Consider the following 19,341-nt stretch of genomic DNA (forward strand, 5'->3'; position numbering starts at 1 on the left):
ACATGGCTGCAGGAACAGACTTATAAATTGTATGCTGAATATAACTATATAACAACAACAACCTTGCAACTTCCTACGGGGTTTACTGATATTAAGCAACAGCTAATGCAACTGCATAACATGAAGCAATCACTGAATGAATGACAATGAACACACTCATTCAATGCTCAGCACTGCGCACTGTAACAAATTATCAATTGGGGTATAACTTAAACCAATATTTTTTTTCCCAACAACCTCTCATTTAACAAACCTCCCAATTGCAAAACTAAATCATCTTATTGTGAATTAATTGCTTTCAACAACCATACTTTTAAAAGCTCTGTACCACTATACAAACTTTTATTGTTAGGGTTATATATTTTGAACATTGACATTTGAAGCAGAGGTACAATTTTAAATGATGCACACAAAGTTTCAGTTCTCATCAAATCTTTTTTTTTTTTCATACACTGCACACAATGCTGTATGTGAAAATCATGTTAGGAATCGTGTGGAGAAGATTCAAAAATTCTTTCTGATTAACAGTGGGGGAAAAAATAAACTTGACCCATCTTGCACAATTACTGCAATGTTTTTCACACACCAACTTGTCAGTGCAGTAGTAGTGTCAAGTTCCATGCATGACCCTCATAGTGCAGTCATAAATCAAACCAAACTCTGTTAGCAAACTCTTCCTGAGTCAGAATTAACCCCTTAAGCACTTGGCTCATTTAGGGGGTTTCCGTCTGGATTTGACATAGACCCAAATTTAAATGTTAACCCTACACACATGCACTGTAGGAAATGAAAAAAATGCGTTATAGAAAACTTGAAATACGAAATCAGATATTTCTTCATAAATGACATTATAAATATTTCGAATATCATAAACACACAAAAAAAAATAGCCACTTGTTGATTTTTCTTGTTTTTTTTTCTGTTTTTTTTTTTTTTAAGTCTGTTGTTCAGGTTCTATTTGCTTTATCTTCAACTTATATTGCTTGATAGCACTAGGTGCCAAAATGTACCAGAATATATATATTTTTTTTTTCATAACAGCATAATAACAGTAGTTATTGAATTATAACTGAAGGGAGTAAAATTGTCATTTTGTGTGTGTGACTGTGTTTACACAAGTGTCCTTTAACAAGTTTCCTTTGCACAAACGGGTTTTATAAAATACATTACTCCCAAATGCCATTGGACTTTTCTTTATTATTATTTTTTTTTCCTTATTCGTAATATACAGAATGGCATAAGCCAGTCATTGACGTATCACCACTAAGTACTTTAGATTACAACCCTCATTAGAAAGACAACGTCTAGATCAAGATCCAGTAAATCTTTATTATATATTTATATTGTATTCATTCGATATGCTTTGCTATTTGGAACAAGCACAGAACACAAAGACAAATATGGGAAGGTGCTGACTGAATGGATATGAATGTGAAGTATCACTGGAGGTCTTTTGAATATGAACAGATCACAGTTAACCACATAATGTACATCCTAACCGCACTTAATACGGCAAATGCCTCATTTGGATTAAAACACGCTGATATCAATCCAAAACCACCATATAAACAAACAAGCATGACGAGCGAGGCGACACGCAAACAAGCAAAGCCTAAATATTTAGTGTCTTCATGATCACACATGCACGCACGCACGCATACACACACACACACACACAAACTCAGATCCAGCTCCAACACGAAAGCTTTTCAGTTTGTTGTCTTCACTTGGAGGGTAAGAAAGACTTCAGAAAAATCTAGCAGTCACAGGATCATAACGGCAAAAAAAAACAGTTACTTAAAGAAAAGCCTTAGCCTTAGATAGTCTTTAAATGAAACAACATACACCCAGAACATAACTAGGGCCTTAAAAACAATAATACATATTTCTGCACAATAACATGGACAGACCTAGAAGTGAATCTAGGTATTACGGGGGGAAGAAAAAAAACTAAATAGACAGAAACCAGGTAAATTCACTGAGTGTTCATGCATAATTCAGTGTGACACTGTATTTGTGAAGAGGAGGCTGCGTCTAGCTTAGGAGCTCCAGGTATGTGACAGGCACTTTGCCTTTCTGGTTGCCTCGCTCTCCAACAAGCCAGTCCGGGTCCATGCCAGGCACTGTGTACACAGTAATAAGCTACAGAAAGAAACAGAGAGAAATAAAAAATTGTGAAGTAGACATTTTGATGTGGACTGATTGTGTTGCAATGGGCACAGTCTTCCAAAAATCATTCACTACAGATATACTGTAATGGTAGACATGTATAAACAGTGGTTTACAGACGTGTATTAACAAATACACATCTGCAGGCACCCCTTTGACGTCTTGTCAGGATTTAGTTTTATAGGCGTGTTTTACAGATGCAGGTCTGTGAGGATGAATCATATGAGATTGTCTATGGGGACAATGGCAAAGGTTTAAACAAGGTTCAAAATTAAAACCTTTAAGTTACAAGCCCATTTAATTAAACAAAAGGCAATGTCACAGAGACTGCAGGTCAACTGCAGCTTAAACTGACCATGATAGACAAGAAACGCATTTTTTTTTTGAATCATAACATTATAAATACTTATAATGAAAACAATACTCTTTAATAACATTTATTTAAAATTAAAAAGTTACACAGATTTCATAATTTACACTACAGGTAAACATTTCCCAAAAAGTAGTTCAGCTTAAAATCAAATACATTCTCGTTACAGTACACACTAAAATCACCAACACTGATATAATGAATGTAACTGACTGTAAAAGAGGAAAACAGACTTCCTCATGTCCTACCTCATCAGCGAGAAGTGAAAGTTCACTTGTATCCGCAGCATCATAGTCATACAGCACTTTGGCCTTGCGAGTGCCAGTGGCGGAAGGCTTCACCTCCTCAATCTTCAGCGTGCTGGACTCGAGGGCATTGGAGGGGTTTGGCGAACGACTAGGTGGAGAAGCCCCAGGAAGGGTGGCAGTGGAAACAGGAGAAGGGTCTGCTGACACCCCTGACGTGGAGGCGTTCACAGCAAAAGCGTTAGGAAACCTGGAACAGATTCATATATTCAAAACCATGGACACAGTGTGTCTGAAGAAATATAAAAATAATTATAAATATCTGGCTGTTGCTCGCTCATGACACAGATATTACAAGAAAAGTGAAAGAATTCAAATCCCTGTCACATGAATGTAATTGTTTAAAATTTGTGGGCAAACTTTGTTCCTTTTTCAGTGTGATGGAAAAAGTTACTCACGTATCTCCGTTTGCACTAAGAACAGGAAAGAAAAAGTAGAAGAAAAAAAAAAAACATCAGCTCAAAATTTATCTCAAGAGGTCTTGTGATTTTCTTCACTAGAAAAGCAGCTGCCATAAAGGGGAATGTGTTATGCAACCCTCTTGTTACTCACATCTCTTTTTGCCACTATATCAAAATAGACTAAAGTTACTAAACTGTCATCTCCAGTAAAACATGGTTGTATTTGACTGCAGTCGCTCTAGGATTGAAGAACAATTTGTTGTTTATGCTGATTTGGGTGTTTGCAGCACCTCACCTGCTCAGCTCTTTCTGAAGATCCTGCATGTGCTTGTGACACTGTGTGTAATAAGCAGCCTGGGCCTCCACAAACTCATGCAGGCAGCGCAAGTGGTTCACCTGCAATGGAATCGCAGAATTTCAAAGCCTCTTTCCTTATTTCCTTATTCAGATAAAGGTATACTAGTCAACCGTTCAAAAGATTGAGGTCACAGATGTTTTCAATGAAAAAATAAAAATAATAATACAATAAATAAGCTGTCAATACATTTCAGGATTCTTTGATGAATAGACAGAACAGAATTTGTTTGAAACAAAAAAATTCATAACATTCTAAATGTTGTTCCTGCCACTTTTGATCAATTTAATGTGCGTTTTCTGAATAATAAACAGTTTTCATTAAGTATTACTTTAAAAAAAAAATGTAAATCATACAGACCCCTAACTTTTAAACAGTGGCACTGCAACTGATTTTGCTTGTGTAATGTCAGAGAGGAGCAGTCGGAGTGTGGGAAGTGCAGGAACTCACATGTGTGCTGCTGATCCCCTCCAAAAGGAGGCGCGTGACCTCTGCCTGTCGGTCAAACTCCGTCTGAGCCACACGCAACTCGTGTTCTGCCTGGTGGTGCAACAAAAAAAAAGAAGAAAACCCACAAGACACATCATCCACATAGCTCAACTATTTTGTGTAGCCAACTTGGAACAGTCTCTGTTAACCAATAAAGACATTCTTGTTAAAGCAAATGAAGAACGTCATGAAAACATGACCTTGTTTTTTCTTGTTTTCTAGTAAGAGAGTTCTCAGCAACACAATAAATTTTTTTATTTGCCATCATATCATCTTTATTAAACTTTTCCCTGCTTTTTGAAAGGTACAGTTCGAGAAAGGACAGGAAACCATGTGGAGAGAAAGGGGAAAACAAATGAACAGAACAAAAAAGGCCAGATTCCTTAACCTCAAACCACGTCACATGACTCGCGTGGCTCAACATGTGCTCTAACTGCTCACCACTCCCCCATTAACACAACTGGTGCTTATTGTAATCCATTTATGAAGGAGATGAAACATAGTTAAAATTACTCAGCCTTGGTAAGATTATTTTGGAAATGTAAAAGGTTACCGATTACAAGTTATCCTATTTAAAATGTCATAAGTAGTATAACTTTTCAATTACTTTAATAAAGTGATTGATTACATATGATTTGATGTTAGTCATTTTCAAACATTTAAGGTTAACCTTACAGCAGTGCTCAACGCCACAACCCCAATTACAAAAAAGTTGGGAAGTAGGGATGTTTTAGTTATTTTACATTTTAGTTATTTTTCGTAACCGACAACTGACGCTCGTTAACCGATTATTAACCGTTAACAAGATTATTTTAAATTAGAATTGAATTAAATTAGAAAGGATAAATGTCTGTGACCTGTTAAAAATACAAAAATTAGTTTCCCGGGGATAAATTTTACATGCCAAAAATGTTGTGACTTGGGTCTGATTTGCAGTGTTTTTGTCTTGGTGTCTGTGTGCCTTGTCTCTGAGCACATTGGTTTTGTTTTGGTAGCTCATGTGTTCTGCTGTCAGTGCGGTGTCTTCCCCCTCCCACTTGTTATCATTAATTCTGTGTTCTGTCACAACTGAAGCCACTCTTTCTTCATTAGCTCTTCATTAGCTTCTTCATTTCTCCCCTATTTTAGTTCCTCTCGTGCTCAGTCTTTTATCAGACCATTGTTGTATGTCATGCAATGCTTCGCTGGTGACCATCTTGTCTTGTTTGCCTAGTCCTGCCTTATGTTGTTTTAGGCTCCAAGTTCGTTTTTTATTTTTTTGTTTCTATCTTGAACCGTTCCTTCTCATCCTGCCAGACTTTACTGGATCTGCTTCCGGCCCTGGCCCTATCTCATTTCTATTGGGACCCAGATACATTACTCCAGCTCCTCTCTGCACATTCTCATTTGGGGAGTTCGGTGGGCCTTCAACGCTGCATCCCCAATGATGCTCTGGTTGGTGTGACTTTGACGTTGCGTCACTGATGGCGCTAGGATCGGTTCCTGCTGAAATGTTTTTCTTGGCCCTGTGGACTTGGTGTGATGCTTCATTTGTGTTCCTGTTATCCCTATTTGCCCATTCTGCCAAGGGGTTAAAAGCTCAGCAGGCCCGCTGGGTTTTTTATTTATCTCATATCGGCCAGGCGGTAACACTTTAGAATAAGGTTCCATTAGTTAATGTTAGTTAATGTATTAATTAACATGAACAAACAATGAATAATACATTTATTACTGTATTTATTCATCTTCGTTAATGTTAGTTAATGAAAATACAGTTATTCATTGTTAATGTTAACAAGCACAACTTTTGATTTAAATAATGCATTAGTAAATGTTGCAATTAACATGAACTAAGACTTATAAATGCTGTAGAAGGATTGTTCTTGCTTAGTTCATGTTAACGAAAGTAGTTAAATAACATTAACTAATGGAACCTTATTCTAAAGTGTTACCCGGCCAGGCTCCAAGAAAGTTAAACCTGACGGCCTTTCTTTGTTCAAGGATCCTGGAAAGGAGGTGGGTCCCAAAACCATAGAGATGGTGGTGGGGTCCCTTTTTTGGGATGTCGAGCGATGGGTTGGGGAGGCCAGGTGTGGGGAGGGGGGTCCCAAGGGGGTGTACAGGGTGTCGGTTGTTTGTGCAGGCTACCTTGCGTCCTGAGGTCCTTCGGTAGGGTCATGAGTCCAGAGTAACCTGTCATCCGGGGGTTCAGAGATCGCTGGCCTCCATCAGTCAGCGATTTTCGTGGCCATCCTTGATCCAAGATGTCAGACAGTGTGTGTTGCTTTGCTCCGTTTGTGCTCAAAATAAGACATCTAACTAGTCTCCTGTTGGTCTGTTACAGCCTTTATCCATTCCCTCTAGGTCACATCTGGCACTTGATTTTGTCACTGGCCTTCCCCCGTTGAGAGGTAACATCATTAGTCTGATGGTGGTGTACCGCTTCTCCAAGGCGGCCCATTTTATTGGGGAAGTCGTGGCCTAGTGGTTAGAGAGTTTGACTCCTAACCCTAGGGTTGTGGGTTTGAATCTCGGGCCGTCAATACCACGACTTAGGTTCCCTTGAGTATGGGTCACCATACTTGGCTGAATGTCACGTCACTATTTATCTATTTATTTTATCCCTTTACCCAAACTCCCCATCCACCAAGGAGACTTAAATTACTTTATTCATTTAGCTGACGATTTTATCCAAAGTGACTTACAATTGCTATATATGTCAGAGGTCGCATGCCTCTGGAGCAACTAGGGGTTAAGTGTCTCGCTCAGGGACACACTGGTGTTTCACAGTGGACATACAACAATGGGCCTTTGACGCTGCGTCCCCAATGACGCTCTGGTTGGTGTGAATTTGACATTGCGTCATGGATGATGCTAGGATCAGTCCCTGCTGAGAGGTTTTTCCTTGGCCCTGTGGCCTTGGGGTGATCCTTCATTTGTGTTCCTGTTTTCCCTATTTGCTCAGTGAGGGTATAATAAACTTTTCCGTTACATGCATGTGTATCCTGTGTTTCCCTGACAAAAAAGCAGCAAACAACAGAACATGAGGATTCACATGGTCTTCATATCACATCACGCACCTGCAGAACTTCTGCGAGGGGAGAAACATAATAAAGCTAGGCTATATGTAGCGAATAAATAGGCCTATATGTGAAATATATTTTTACATGAGAAATACATTACGAAAATTAATGAGTTTCGATAAATTTTTCTTTCGGCTTATTTTACGCACAAAGATTTGTTTTTATTGTGAATGTACACAAAAGGCAAACAGTTTACAATTCCAATTATCTTTACTACTAAAAGGAATAGGGTAGTTGCTTCCACTGTTAGAAGGAAAAAACTCAAGTGATTGTGCTGATGCTGTATCCGTGCTCACAGTTGAGCTTTGCTTTTTTGACAATGTAGCCTGTTCTTTATTATAATAAAATACAGTTAGGCAAATATATGAAGAAAAAAAAAACACACTGCTCAGTTTAAATATGACATAAAATCAGTACTGTTAAGTGTTAACACTATACTGCCATGATTTTATGCAAAAAAAATTGTTTTACATGGATACTTGAATGCGAGCGGATACGGAAACATTTTGAGAGACCCAGCGTTGGTTTCAGTTTCATTTTAGCTTAAATTAATTCATTTTGGTTGCGATGTTGCATGTTTGCGATAACTTCTTATGGTATTTTTTATTCTTGTTCTTTTTTTAAATAGGCTACTGTTAATTGAAATTATTTATTGTGGAGTGAGGGGAAAAGCACAGCCATGTTTACAGTGTTTATTATCATATTTGTAAACATTTCAAGTTGGCATTAGGCCCATTTCTGAATGAAAAAATTAAAATGCAACTTATTACCCAGCCAACAGTTTTTGGTTCCCATAACATTCCCCTAACGTTAGTTTTTGGTTCCCGGAATGTTATGTTTTGGGTTCCTAGAACGTTATTTTTATGGTTTGTTTTTTAATTAGCTTGGAAAGTTTTCTTAACATTCCCAGAACATTATTCTAACATTCCCGTAACATTATTTTTTTAGTTCTCAGAATGTTAGGGCTATTATAACATTCTCCTAACCTCTCCGATATGATCACCCCGCTGTATGTCAGTTTTCATCCAGCACACTCGTGATAAGTGACATGGAAATTATATGTATGGACGCCTAATTAGTATTATAAAAAACACATGGTTTCTATCTAATGTTTAAGTAGGGGTGATTAGTGTAATGTGGGATACCTAAGCTTCAGTGCGTTTATCTCTTCTTTGATAACATTAAACTGAACATGATTGGTGTTGAATTCAAGCAGGGTTGTCAAGTTATTGAAATCACTTGACTTTCTGGAAATTACATAAGAAATGTGGCCAAGAAAATCAACAAACAGGAAGTCCCTCTTGTAAAGTTCACTGAAATGACATTGACTTAGACTAAATTAACGTTAAGGATATAAATCTCTTATAAATAAAACAATGTTCTAAATTGTAATCAATTTTTATCAATATATGTGATGAATTTAGACATCAGATTTTGCAATAATATTCTTAAAATGTGTTAAGAAAATTTTCTATTTAAAGAAATCTTTGTTGTCCCACTTTAGAAAAGGATGTTTCAAAAGTGGGACAGCATGTTTTGACTAATGTGGGACAGTCAAATATACCATGTTATTCAACTGATAAAATGTGCATTAAGAAGGTTAAATGCCATACATGTAGTTTTGGGGTTATAATGCAGCAATATTATTTGTTTTAAGATCCAGATTCACAATTTAGCAACTACAGGACAGTGGCATCCTGGACCATGATGAGTCCATCTGTTATGGAGTGTTTACCATTACAGTTTGATTAGCACAAGCTTTTGGGAAAAAAAGAAAAAAAATGTGTATGCACATTTAACCAGGAGTGTTAAATGTGAAGTTTACTTTGTACATTTTTTTATTATTTATAATAAAAATATATTATATTATTTATAAAAATTTCTTCTGATTTGGATAGGGAACATCTTGGGGATTTCATAATGATATAACATTTTGATGTATCTTTTTGTCTTCATATGGAAATATGATGCAAAAGTCAAAATGGCTAAAAGTGTCCCACATTACCCTAATCCACCCTAATAATCTGAGCACATCATCCATCATATGTAAGGTTAAATAAGTACGCAGTAAATGAGGATTAAACAAACCAACAAATGTATGTTTTCTTTTTTTTTTTGAACATTCTCTTTATTGGTTTTTTAACATTGGCACAAAGAGAACAAAAAAAATCCAACAAAAATCACTTTGCTAATACAATGTCCAATAATATTCTTCCATATGTAAATGATTTATGTTTGAACTCAGGAAATGATATAGAAGGGAAAAAAGGAAAGAAGTAATAATAAATAAATAAATAAATAAATAAATAAAATAAATAAAAAAACACGGGGGGGGGGGGGGGGGGGTTGTGAGATTAGGGCTCAATTATTGCTGTCTTATTAAAATAAATAATAAAAGGTTTCCATACTGCATAAAACTGATCAGTCTTGTTCTTTAAAGAAAATCTAATCTTTTCAAGCTGAAGGTGGTGCATAATATCTTTAATCAGGACAGAGCAGTGAGGTGGATTTTTTTGTTTCCAGTTAAGCAAAATTAATCTACGTGTGCCAAGAGCGTAATAACTCCAAGCACAATACACTGATTTTTAGAGAGTTCCACACTGTCACTACTGGCACCGAAAATAGCCAGAATTGGGTCTGGATCTAGTGGTTTTTCCAGTACCTTTGATAGTAACTGAAAAACTGAAATCCAATAATTATGAATATTAGGACAATTCCAGAACATATGTCCTAGTGAAGCTGGTGTTTGACTGCATCGGTCACATATTGGGTCCACCGAAGAAAACATCTTTGAAAGCTTTAGTTTAGACAGGTGAAGTCTATGTAAGATCTTGAATTGTATCAAACCATGTCTAATGCACAAAGAAGAAGAGTGAACCCGTTCCTGTGCTTTTTCCCATTGCCAGTCTGCAATGTCTATTCCAAGATCATCTTGCCATGCTGTTCTTAAATGCTCTAATGAAACATCGCATTCCAACTGTGACAATTTATTATATATGATGGATATTCCTCCTTTAACAAATGGATCCTGTAAAAACAGTGAGTCCATCTGAGAGGCTAATGGCTCATTAGGAAATGATGAGAAATTATTTTGAGCAAAACTGCGAGCTTGTAGATATTTAAACAAATGTGAATTAGGTAGATGGAATATCTGTTGTAACTGTTGAAATGTTGGAAAGCATTTATTAATAAACAAATTTTGAAAAGAACATATTCCTTTTCTGAACCAGGTCTGAAATATTGAATCAATTTGGGAAGGGGGAAATGAATGATTAGCCGTTAAAGGACTTAAAATAGAGCACATCAGCCATTTAAAGTGTTTTCTTATCTGGTTCCAAATTTTGAGAGAGTTGGAAACCACCGGATTATTTAGTCGAGTTAGAGTGGGGGCAGACAAAGCTGAATAAATTAAAGCTGGCCAAGAGGAAGGTGAGCATGATTTATTTTCCATATCACACCACTCTGTTGACCCCTCCTGTAAGCCAAATGAGAGTGCTCTTATATTACACGCCCAATAATACAATTGGAAATGTGGCAGACCCATCCCTCCTTTCAGTTTGATCCTCTGTAAATATATCTTCTTGAGTCTGGGGGTTTTGTTATTCCAAAAAATTGGGTGATTATTCTATCCAAATTTCTAAAAAATGATTTAGTAATGTAAACTGGGATACACTGAAAAACAAATAAATATTTGGGCAAAATGCTCATTTTCACCATATTAATACGACCTGCTAAAGAAATAAAAAGTTTAGACCATTTCTTAAAAATCTGTTGTGTGTACTCATACAACTTCAGAATATTTTCTTTATAAAGCATAGAAAAGCATTTAGTTATGGTAATTCCTAGGTATTTAAATGAGTTCACTATTTTAAAAGGAAAGGAGGAAATTGCATCAAGTTGGTCCTTAGGGTTGATCGGAAACATAACACTTTTTGAAAAATTAATCTTATATCCTGAGAATTTCCCAAATTTATCTAAGATTGACATAATGGTTGGCACTGATTGTAAGGGGTTGGAGATGTAAACTAACAAGTCGTCAGCATATAATGAAACTTTGTGTTCTTTTCCCCCTCTCATTATTCCACTGTAGGTTGTAGATGCACGTAAAGAAATTGCTAAGGGTTTTATTGCTAAAGCAAATAGCAGGGGTGAAAGAGGACATCCCTGTCTTGTAGAGCGATTTAATTGAAAATAACTAGAGTTATTATTGTTTGTTTGTATAGAAGCTTGGGGGCGGGCATATAACAATTTAATAAATGAAATAAAATTAGAACCAAACCCAAATTTTTCCAGAGTGGCGAAGAGGTAATCCCACTCAACCCTATCGAACGCTTTTTCTGCATCCATAGAAATAAGTACCTCGGGTTGGGAGGGATTGGGACTAGGTGTGTATATAATATTTTATAATCTTCTAATATTAAAAAATAAAAGACGATTTCTGATGAATCCTGTTTGATCTGTGGAGATCACAGTTGGAAGAGCTTTTTCAAGACGAGTGGCCAAAACCTTGGCCAGTATTTTATTGTCAACATCAAGAAGACTGATAGGTCTATATGAACCAGGGTCTAAAGGGTCTTTATCTACCTTGTGTATTAAAGAAATATTTGCCTGATAAAATGTTGGTGGTAAACAGCCTTTTTCAAGACCTCTAAAAGTAACGGAGAGATTTGGTCACTAAAAGATTTATAAAACTCGGTTGTGAAACCGTCCGGACCTGGGGCCTTTGAACTTTGCATATTGGATATTGCTTGTTTTATTTCATTAATAGTTAGCCGTTGTTCCAAGATATCTCTGTCTTCCATACTTAAAGATGGAATGTCAAGTGGTTCAAAAAATTGCTCTATACATGCTGGGTCATTAATAGATTCTGAGGAGTATAATTTGACATAAAATCTCTTAAAAATATTATTTATTTCCTGTGGGTCAAATGTACTTTGTCCTGTATCTTTCCTAATTTCCGTTATCAGTCTTGATGCTGTTGTTTCTTTAATTTGCCGAGACAGGAGTTTACCTGCTCTCTCTCCATGCTCATAATATGTGGCTTTTGCCCGCCTCAACCGATTAGTAGTCTCTGAGGTGGAAAGTAACTGAAATTCTGACTGGAGAGAGAGCCTCTTCTTATACAATTCTGGTGAGGGGGAATTTGCATACTCGCGATCTATTTCTAGTATTCTGTCCATTAATTTATTTTTTTGTTCTTTATGCTGTTTCTTGATCGAGATACTATGAGAGATAATTTGTCCGCGCATATACGCTTTAAATGCCTCCCAAATTGTGGATTTAGAAACATCAGTCGTACAGTTTGTCTCTAAATACAATCCAATTTGAGCTTTGGTTTGTTCTACAAATACCTTATCAGCCAATAAATTATTATTAAACCTCCATTTAATAGCATCATATTTGGTTTCAAATAATATCTGAAGACTTAGGGGGCTATGGTCAGATAATACCATTGCTTCATAATCACAATGTAAAACCGCTGACAAAAGTTTATAATCAATTTAAAAAAAATCTATCCTAGAATAGGAGTGATGGACGGGTGAGAAAAAAGAATATTTTCGTTGGTTTGGGAAAGTAAATCTCCATGGATCTATAATTTTAAAGTTTTTCATAAACGTTTGTAACAATTTGGCTGATTTAGCAAGGGGTATCGTTCTACTTGAAGATCTGTCCAAGAATGGGTCTAATACAAAGTTAAAGTCACCCCCCATTATCAATTGATGAGTATCTAGGTTGGGCAAAATGTTTAAAACGGATGATATAAATTGTTCATCATCTATATTAGGAGCATATATATTAACAATATTAATGTGTTATAGAGTTTTCCTGCTACTATAACATAACGGCCATTGGAGTCAGAAATAACTTTTGTTGCAGTAAATTGTAAATTTTTCTTTATGAGTATTGCTGTACCTCTAGACTTAAAACTAAAATTTGAATGAAAGATTTGTCCCACCCACTTTCCTCTTAATCGGCCATGGTCTTGGTTCCTTATATGCGTTTCCAGTAAAAACATGATATCAGCCCCCAGTCTTCCAAGATGAGATAATACATTACCCCGTTTAATAGCCCCATTAAGCCCCTTACAATTCCATGACACAAACTGAACTGAATTTTTCCTAGCAGCATTTACTTTAATTTCAGGCTAAGAAACTTGAAAGGTAAACTTGAAACTGTAAAGTGTGGTTTTTGTAGAGAAGGGTGGAAATGGGAGAGGAGAAAGAAAAAAAGAAAAAAAAGAAAGAAAAAAAAGAAAAAAAAGTGCCAATTCGTTTTCCTTAACTTCGAACAACATGAACAGTTTGAACAATAGCTCCATTCACTTTTCTCTGATTGAGAGTTATACAAAAAATAGAGCAAGTTTAGAAATTCCTTTTTACCCATCATTCCAACAAAAAGGTTAGCAATCAATCTGACTTACCACTTAGCTCCTTTCTAGAAACAATAAAGAAAAAAAAAATGCTCCATAGACCTATTTACACTCTTGTGTTTTTTTCACTTTAACATAGTCGGTGGTTAAGTTACAGTTCTTTTCCTGGTGAACTTGGCCGATATATATTTAGCCACTGTAAGAGTTCAGAGATGTGTTTAAATGATAAGAGTCTTTGCTTACGTGCTGTAAATGATAACAGATGCGGCACATCACCCTTTCAAATAGTAACTTACAGTTCAGCTATCAGGCTTGAATTTTCTTCTCGATGAATTTCTCGGCTTCTCTAGGGTGTTCAAACGTGTACCTGATTCCGTCCACGGTGATTGCCAGTTTGGCTGGATAGAACAAACTGTAGTTTATCCCGGCGGCTCGCAGCTTGGCCTTCACTGGATTGAACGCGGCGCGCAGTTTGCCAACCTCTGGACTTACATCGGGGAAGATGTGTACCAGTGATCCCTTGTAGTAAAGACGGCCTTTATTTCTTGACAATTTCAGAATTTTTTCATTGTCAGAATAATAGTGAAAACGAGCAATTATTGCTCGGGGCCTCTCTCCCGGCTTCGGTTTTGGTGCGAGAGTCCTGTGCGCACGGTCTACAATCATACTGGAATCCCCCAAGTCATCGGCTCCGAATAACTCCAACAGCAAGTCTTTAATGAAACGAATCGGGTTTCCCGCCTCCACTCCTTCTGGAACCCCAACGAAACGCAAATTCTGTCTCCGACTCCGATTGTCCAAATCCATACATTTTTCGTGCATTTTCTTGTGTTCTTTGGTCATAACTTCGTGGGACTGTTCTAGTGCTGCCACCCTTTCCATCGTGTCACTCAGCGCTTTCCGCATCTCCGTGCACTCACTCGCCGATTCGGCCTGCGCTTTGTGTAAGGCAGCCAGCTTAGGAAAGATTTCCACTCGTAGCGCGCGCATGTCTTCTTTCATCTCTTCTCGATTTTTTTGCACTTCCAGATGTAGGTTTTCAATTTGTGACTTAATGTCCTTAATCACAGCTTCTCTGTGTGTATGCAGTTCCGTTCTAAGTGCTCTCAGTGAGATAGGAGAGTCATCATCTTGTACATGTTCGTCCATTTTTCTTTCGCCGCTTTCCGTCTTCGTATTACGCTGAATCGTCGATGTAACTTTTTTGCACGAGCTCGGTTTCATGTTAAAATATACGCAGCAAAGACTCCTTAACAAAAATGATAAAGTTTTACACGACTGGCTAGTCTATTGAGCAATTATCACTTATTTATTCGAGGAGCTCCCATTCTCTGCTACTCACTCCATCCAAATGTATGTTTTCTGTTAGCGTTAGTATTTGGTTCTCTAAAAAAAATAACCGAATGGGAACCAAAAGCTAACGTTAGGGGAACGTTCTTTTTCAATATTTTGATAAATTATTGAAAAATAAATAAATGTCTTTTTAAACCATTTAACTAAAATGAACATACCTATAATGGGAAGTTTTGAAAATGCAGTAAAATCAAGAATCTGTAAATTGTTATTTCTGTTTAACTTTTATTTAATGTGGAAAAGACTTCCAGTCTTCTATTACCAACATAAACAAATTTTTATTTTGATGGCTACAACACTGCCAAAAACAAAAATAAAAGTGAAAAGTTTATAGAGTATCCTAATTAAACCGTTTTGAAACGGTTTACAGTAAGCTGGTGAACTGGTAATCGGTAAGGGTGTCATGTTTGGGTATAAAATGAGCCTCTCAGTCTTTATCGTGGCTCATCACACTTTGTGCCAAATTTCATGAGAGAAGCGTCAAACTAATTAAAAATCTAATTTCTAAATGCAAAATCAAAGAATGTAGGTATTTCACCAACTATCATACATAATATGGTGAAAAGATTCAGAGAATCCAGAGAAATCTCAGTCTTTGTAGGAAAAGGCTAGAAAACCCCCAGTAAATGTGTGTGATCAGTCACGCATGCTGCGGTGTAAAATATAGCCACAGTACTTCAGTAAAACCGCTGTCACTTAAAGTCTGCTGACTTAACAATAAATGCAACTTCAATCTCTGTTCCTCTAGGAGAAAACTATGAATCAGATATTTGCAGTGATGCTGCAGGGTTCTCTGGGCCCAAGCTCATCTCAGACATTAAAAAAGACTGCTCAGATGAGTCCACAATTCAACTGGTTTCTGAGAAAAATGGACATCGAGTTCTCAGTCCCAAAGACCGAAGGGACCATCCAGACTTTCACCAGCGACAGATGCAAAAGCAAACGTCTGTCATGGTATGGGGGTGGAGCAGAGCAAACAGCATGGTGGAATATGTGTGAAGGTACCATTGACATGGAGGCATATACTGCCATCAAGATGACATCCTTCACTGAAAGTCCATGGTTATTAGATCAAGACAATGCCAGGTCTCATTCTGCATGTGCTACAACAGCGTGGTCTTGTAGACACAGAGTGAATGTGCTAAACGATCTGTCTCCTATTGAAAATGCACGACCAGTCATGAAAAGGAGAATCAGACAGTGACGATCAGACGATCACAGACTGCTGAGCGTCTGAAGTCTTGTATCAAGTGAGATTTGGACGAAAGGTTTAAGCACTTTTACACAATTAAAACACTGTAAAAAAAAGAACGTTTATGTTGAAAGTTGAGTTTTTGAAGTGTGTTGCAGCAATCAAAATTTGTTTATATTTACAAAATAAAGTTAAGTTGGCCAGTGAAAAAACTTTTTCTTTGTACTTTAGTCAATTAAATAAAGGTTAAAGAGAATGAACAAATAACATTCTTCATTTTATGGCATTTCACATAACGTCCCAACTTTTCTGGAATTAATATTTTCTGGAAATAATTACTGTCAGACTTTCAAAATCCTTCATCATTGAATTAAGATTAAACTAATTTAAAGCACAGCTACCACAAAATCATAATTACTTCATTCTGGTCATTCTGAGGGTAAATACAGATTGGAAATTATAGAAATAGTTTAATAGCTATGACAATATTAAGATATATAGATTCAAATACTTGAAAGCTATGACAGGAAACATTGGTATGTAACAATGCCTTGGAACAGTAAAAAATAAAAATAATAATATAAAGAAATTAAAATTATATATATATATATATATATATATATATATATATATATATATATATATATATATATATATATATATATATATATATATATATATATATATATAAAACCAAATAGGAAATTAATGTGTACCATTTTCTGTACTAAACTCCTGAAACATTGGGGTCTCATATTTTAAAGCAGTCACTGCAATCTGTATGTGGTTGTGGGTGTAAAAAAAAAAAGAAAGTGACCCCTTTCATCATTAATCATTAATATTTTCATAAGTAACTGTAATTTAATTACACGTTTTTTTCTACATTACAATTACAATAACATTTGTTTTTTAATTAATAACGTAATTCCTTTACATGTAAATAGCCAATCACAAACATATCTGGTCATTTCTTAAATGCAATGGTCCATCAGAGGTGTTTAACTATGATTGTCCCCTTCAAAACAAACGCGAATGATGGTAAAAATTATCATACCTCTTAGCAAGTATTCAGAATAATTAAAATTGCATGTTAACTGGAGTGAGGTTTGCTCATGTCATGTAAACATCTCACAGCGATTAAGTCCTTTCTCTGATAATTGGAAATAGTGCCTTCGATAATGAACGCGATATTGCGTAGCTTGTCAATGATCTACGGCTCTGTCTATTAAATGCCGCTCCATTTGAAAGCAGGTGATGGTGATTTAGCGGTGATCACTGAACCAGATTTACTGACTACATGCGCATGATCATATCGTTAGTTATATCACCCCGGCACTAATTGGAAACAATCACATTATTGGTGCACATGTAAACTTACTGACAGGCAGACACCAGAACCGTTTATAGTGGGCTAAATGAGCTGTTTGAGATCATAAACGTTTCAATGTTTCTCTATATTGCATGTCATTTGTAAATATTCTCAAATTCATAACATTTATAATAAGGATGAAATGATGAAAGCAGCCTTTCCAGCACTAACCAAGCTCTATTTAGCAAAAAAAAAAAAAAAAAAGAAATATCTGGGTTTTATAGCATGCTGTTACAAAAAATGTCTCTTTTGGCTAAAGGTAAATGTATCCACTCATAAATCATGACCATGTTGCCTTGATTTTTTAAAAATACCTTTCTTAAAAAAAATTTCAGAGCACATTGTTACTGCTTTATATTTCTATATGTCCGGACAGTCAGATATTATGATGTTCGATTTCTATCCAACATTCTCAGCGTTGTAGTCATTATTATGCAAGAACAGTTTAAGAGTTGAAGAAATCTGTATTGTTGGTTAGACCTGTTAAACCTGATTTTCTTCTTAAATATTGACAGATGGAAATCCTTACAGATAAAAATTCAAGTAGTGGGAGCAAAAAAATATATAATTGGTCACATATATTACATCTGTTATTAGCCAAACATTTATTACGCAAAATAATACACATTGCTAAATTATTACTGCTTTTTCTGATGTGTTCATACAGCAGCAAAGGAAGTGGATCTTGCCAGATACTCACTTTATCCACTTCCTCACTCCACAGCTGGAACATGTAGCATAACGACAAGAGAAGAACAGTGATGACAACATAACACAAACCCTCTCTTTACAAATAAAGACCCAAATAAAACCCACACACTAAATTTCACATGTAAGTTAAAGGAAATGACATCACTGGATCATGGGATCTTATGAATGAAAGGGACATTCTGATGTAATCAGACACATGGGCAGCACAGGCTCCTGAAGCCTCTGTAATGTCAAGACCCTTTTTAAATGTACGGTGACACAACAACGACAATGAAAAATAAGTGATCACACACACACACACATATTTTAAATTAAAGTGAAGGGATAAAAGCAAAGTTTTCCACCCCCTGCATTCCACTGCAAATGTTCATCACAGAGGATTTTCATGTTTTGACTTGTGCAATGACATGTCAATATCATAATATCAACTATATTACAGAACCAGGAAAAAATTTGGACAAGCTTAAAATCTATTTTGAGAATTGAGCATTCCAGAATGTTGTTTAATAAAATAGCGGTGTCCAAACTTTTGAACTTTACTGTATATAACACACAAACAACAAACCAGCATCATGTACTACTGGGACTAATCAACTAAATGCACATGTATTGCATCCGTTTTTACCAAAACATTATTCAAACACACAGGGAAAGGCACACAGGCACACAACACTGCAAGACGGGAGATGGAAATAACACAGTGTTACTGTAGTAAACTCACAACCAGGGATGGGCAGCATTTCAAATACGGTACATGTATTTGAAATACAAAATACTACATACTAAAATACTAAAAGGAGTTTGGCAAAAAGTATTTTATGTATTTTGAAACTACAAAAATACTACGATTAAATGTATTTGAAATACAAAATAGTATTTTGTCTTTCAAATACATTTATTTGAAATACTGCCCATCCCTGCTAACAAACATAGAGAGGAAAGCAAGACTAGATTTAAATAATGGGTTGACAACACAGACGAATCTTAAAAGGAGATGCAATCGTCAATCACTGAGCTTTGCTAACAAAACACACACAATAAATATTGCATGTCTATAAGTCTACTACTCTTGTAGGGCTTTATATTAAGGCTTGACTTCAGAGTTAAGTTCATACAACCTTTTCTCTGTCACTCAGAGATGAATCGTCAACTTCACTAACCCACTGCGTGGAATGAAAAAGTAAGAGGGTGGGAC

At 36.1% G+C, this 19,341-nt stretch overlaps 1 protein-coding gene across 6 annotated transcripts in view; it reads right to left on the reverse strand.

The window, feature by feature from the left end:
• Nucleotides 1-1,177: 1,177 nt before the first annotated feature.
• Nucleotides 1,178-19,341, reverse strand: part of LOC113074960 (endophilin-B2-like) — a 29,808-nt gene continuing 11,644 nt past the window's right edge. For 3 of the 6 annotated variants that reach the window (XM_026247675.1, XM_026247688.1, XM_026247674.1), the window contains 6 exons: nt 18,136-18,159; nt 4,051-4,140; nt 3,541-3,641; nt 3,243-3,257; nt 2,788-3,034; nt 1,178-2,142 (listed from right to left, as the gene is read on the reverse strand). In XM_026247675.1, the coding sequence (XP_026103460.1) occupies nt 2,035-2,142; nt 2,788-3,034; nt 3,243-3,257; nt 3,541-3,641; nt 4,051-4,140; nt 18,136-18,159 (585 nt within the window). In that variant the 3' untranslated portion in view covers nt 1,178-2,034. The remainder of the gene's footprint in view (nt 2,143-2,787; nt 3,035-3,242; nt 3,258-3,540; nt 3,642-4,050; nt 4,141-18,135; nt 18,160-19,341) is intronic. The other 3 variants (XM_026247704.1, XM_026247698.1, XM_026247681.1) reach the window with 1 other exon arrangement.

This window comes from Carassius auratus, chromosome 5 (genome assembly GCF_003368295.1).
Source record: "Carassius auratus strain Wakin chromosome 5, ASM336829v1, whole genome shotgun sequence".
Classification (NCBI taxonomy): Eukaryota; Metazoa; Chordata; class Actinopteri; order Cypriniformes; family Cyprinidae; genus Carassius; species Carassius auratus.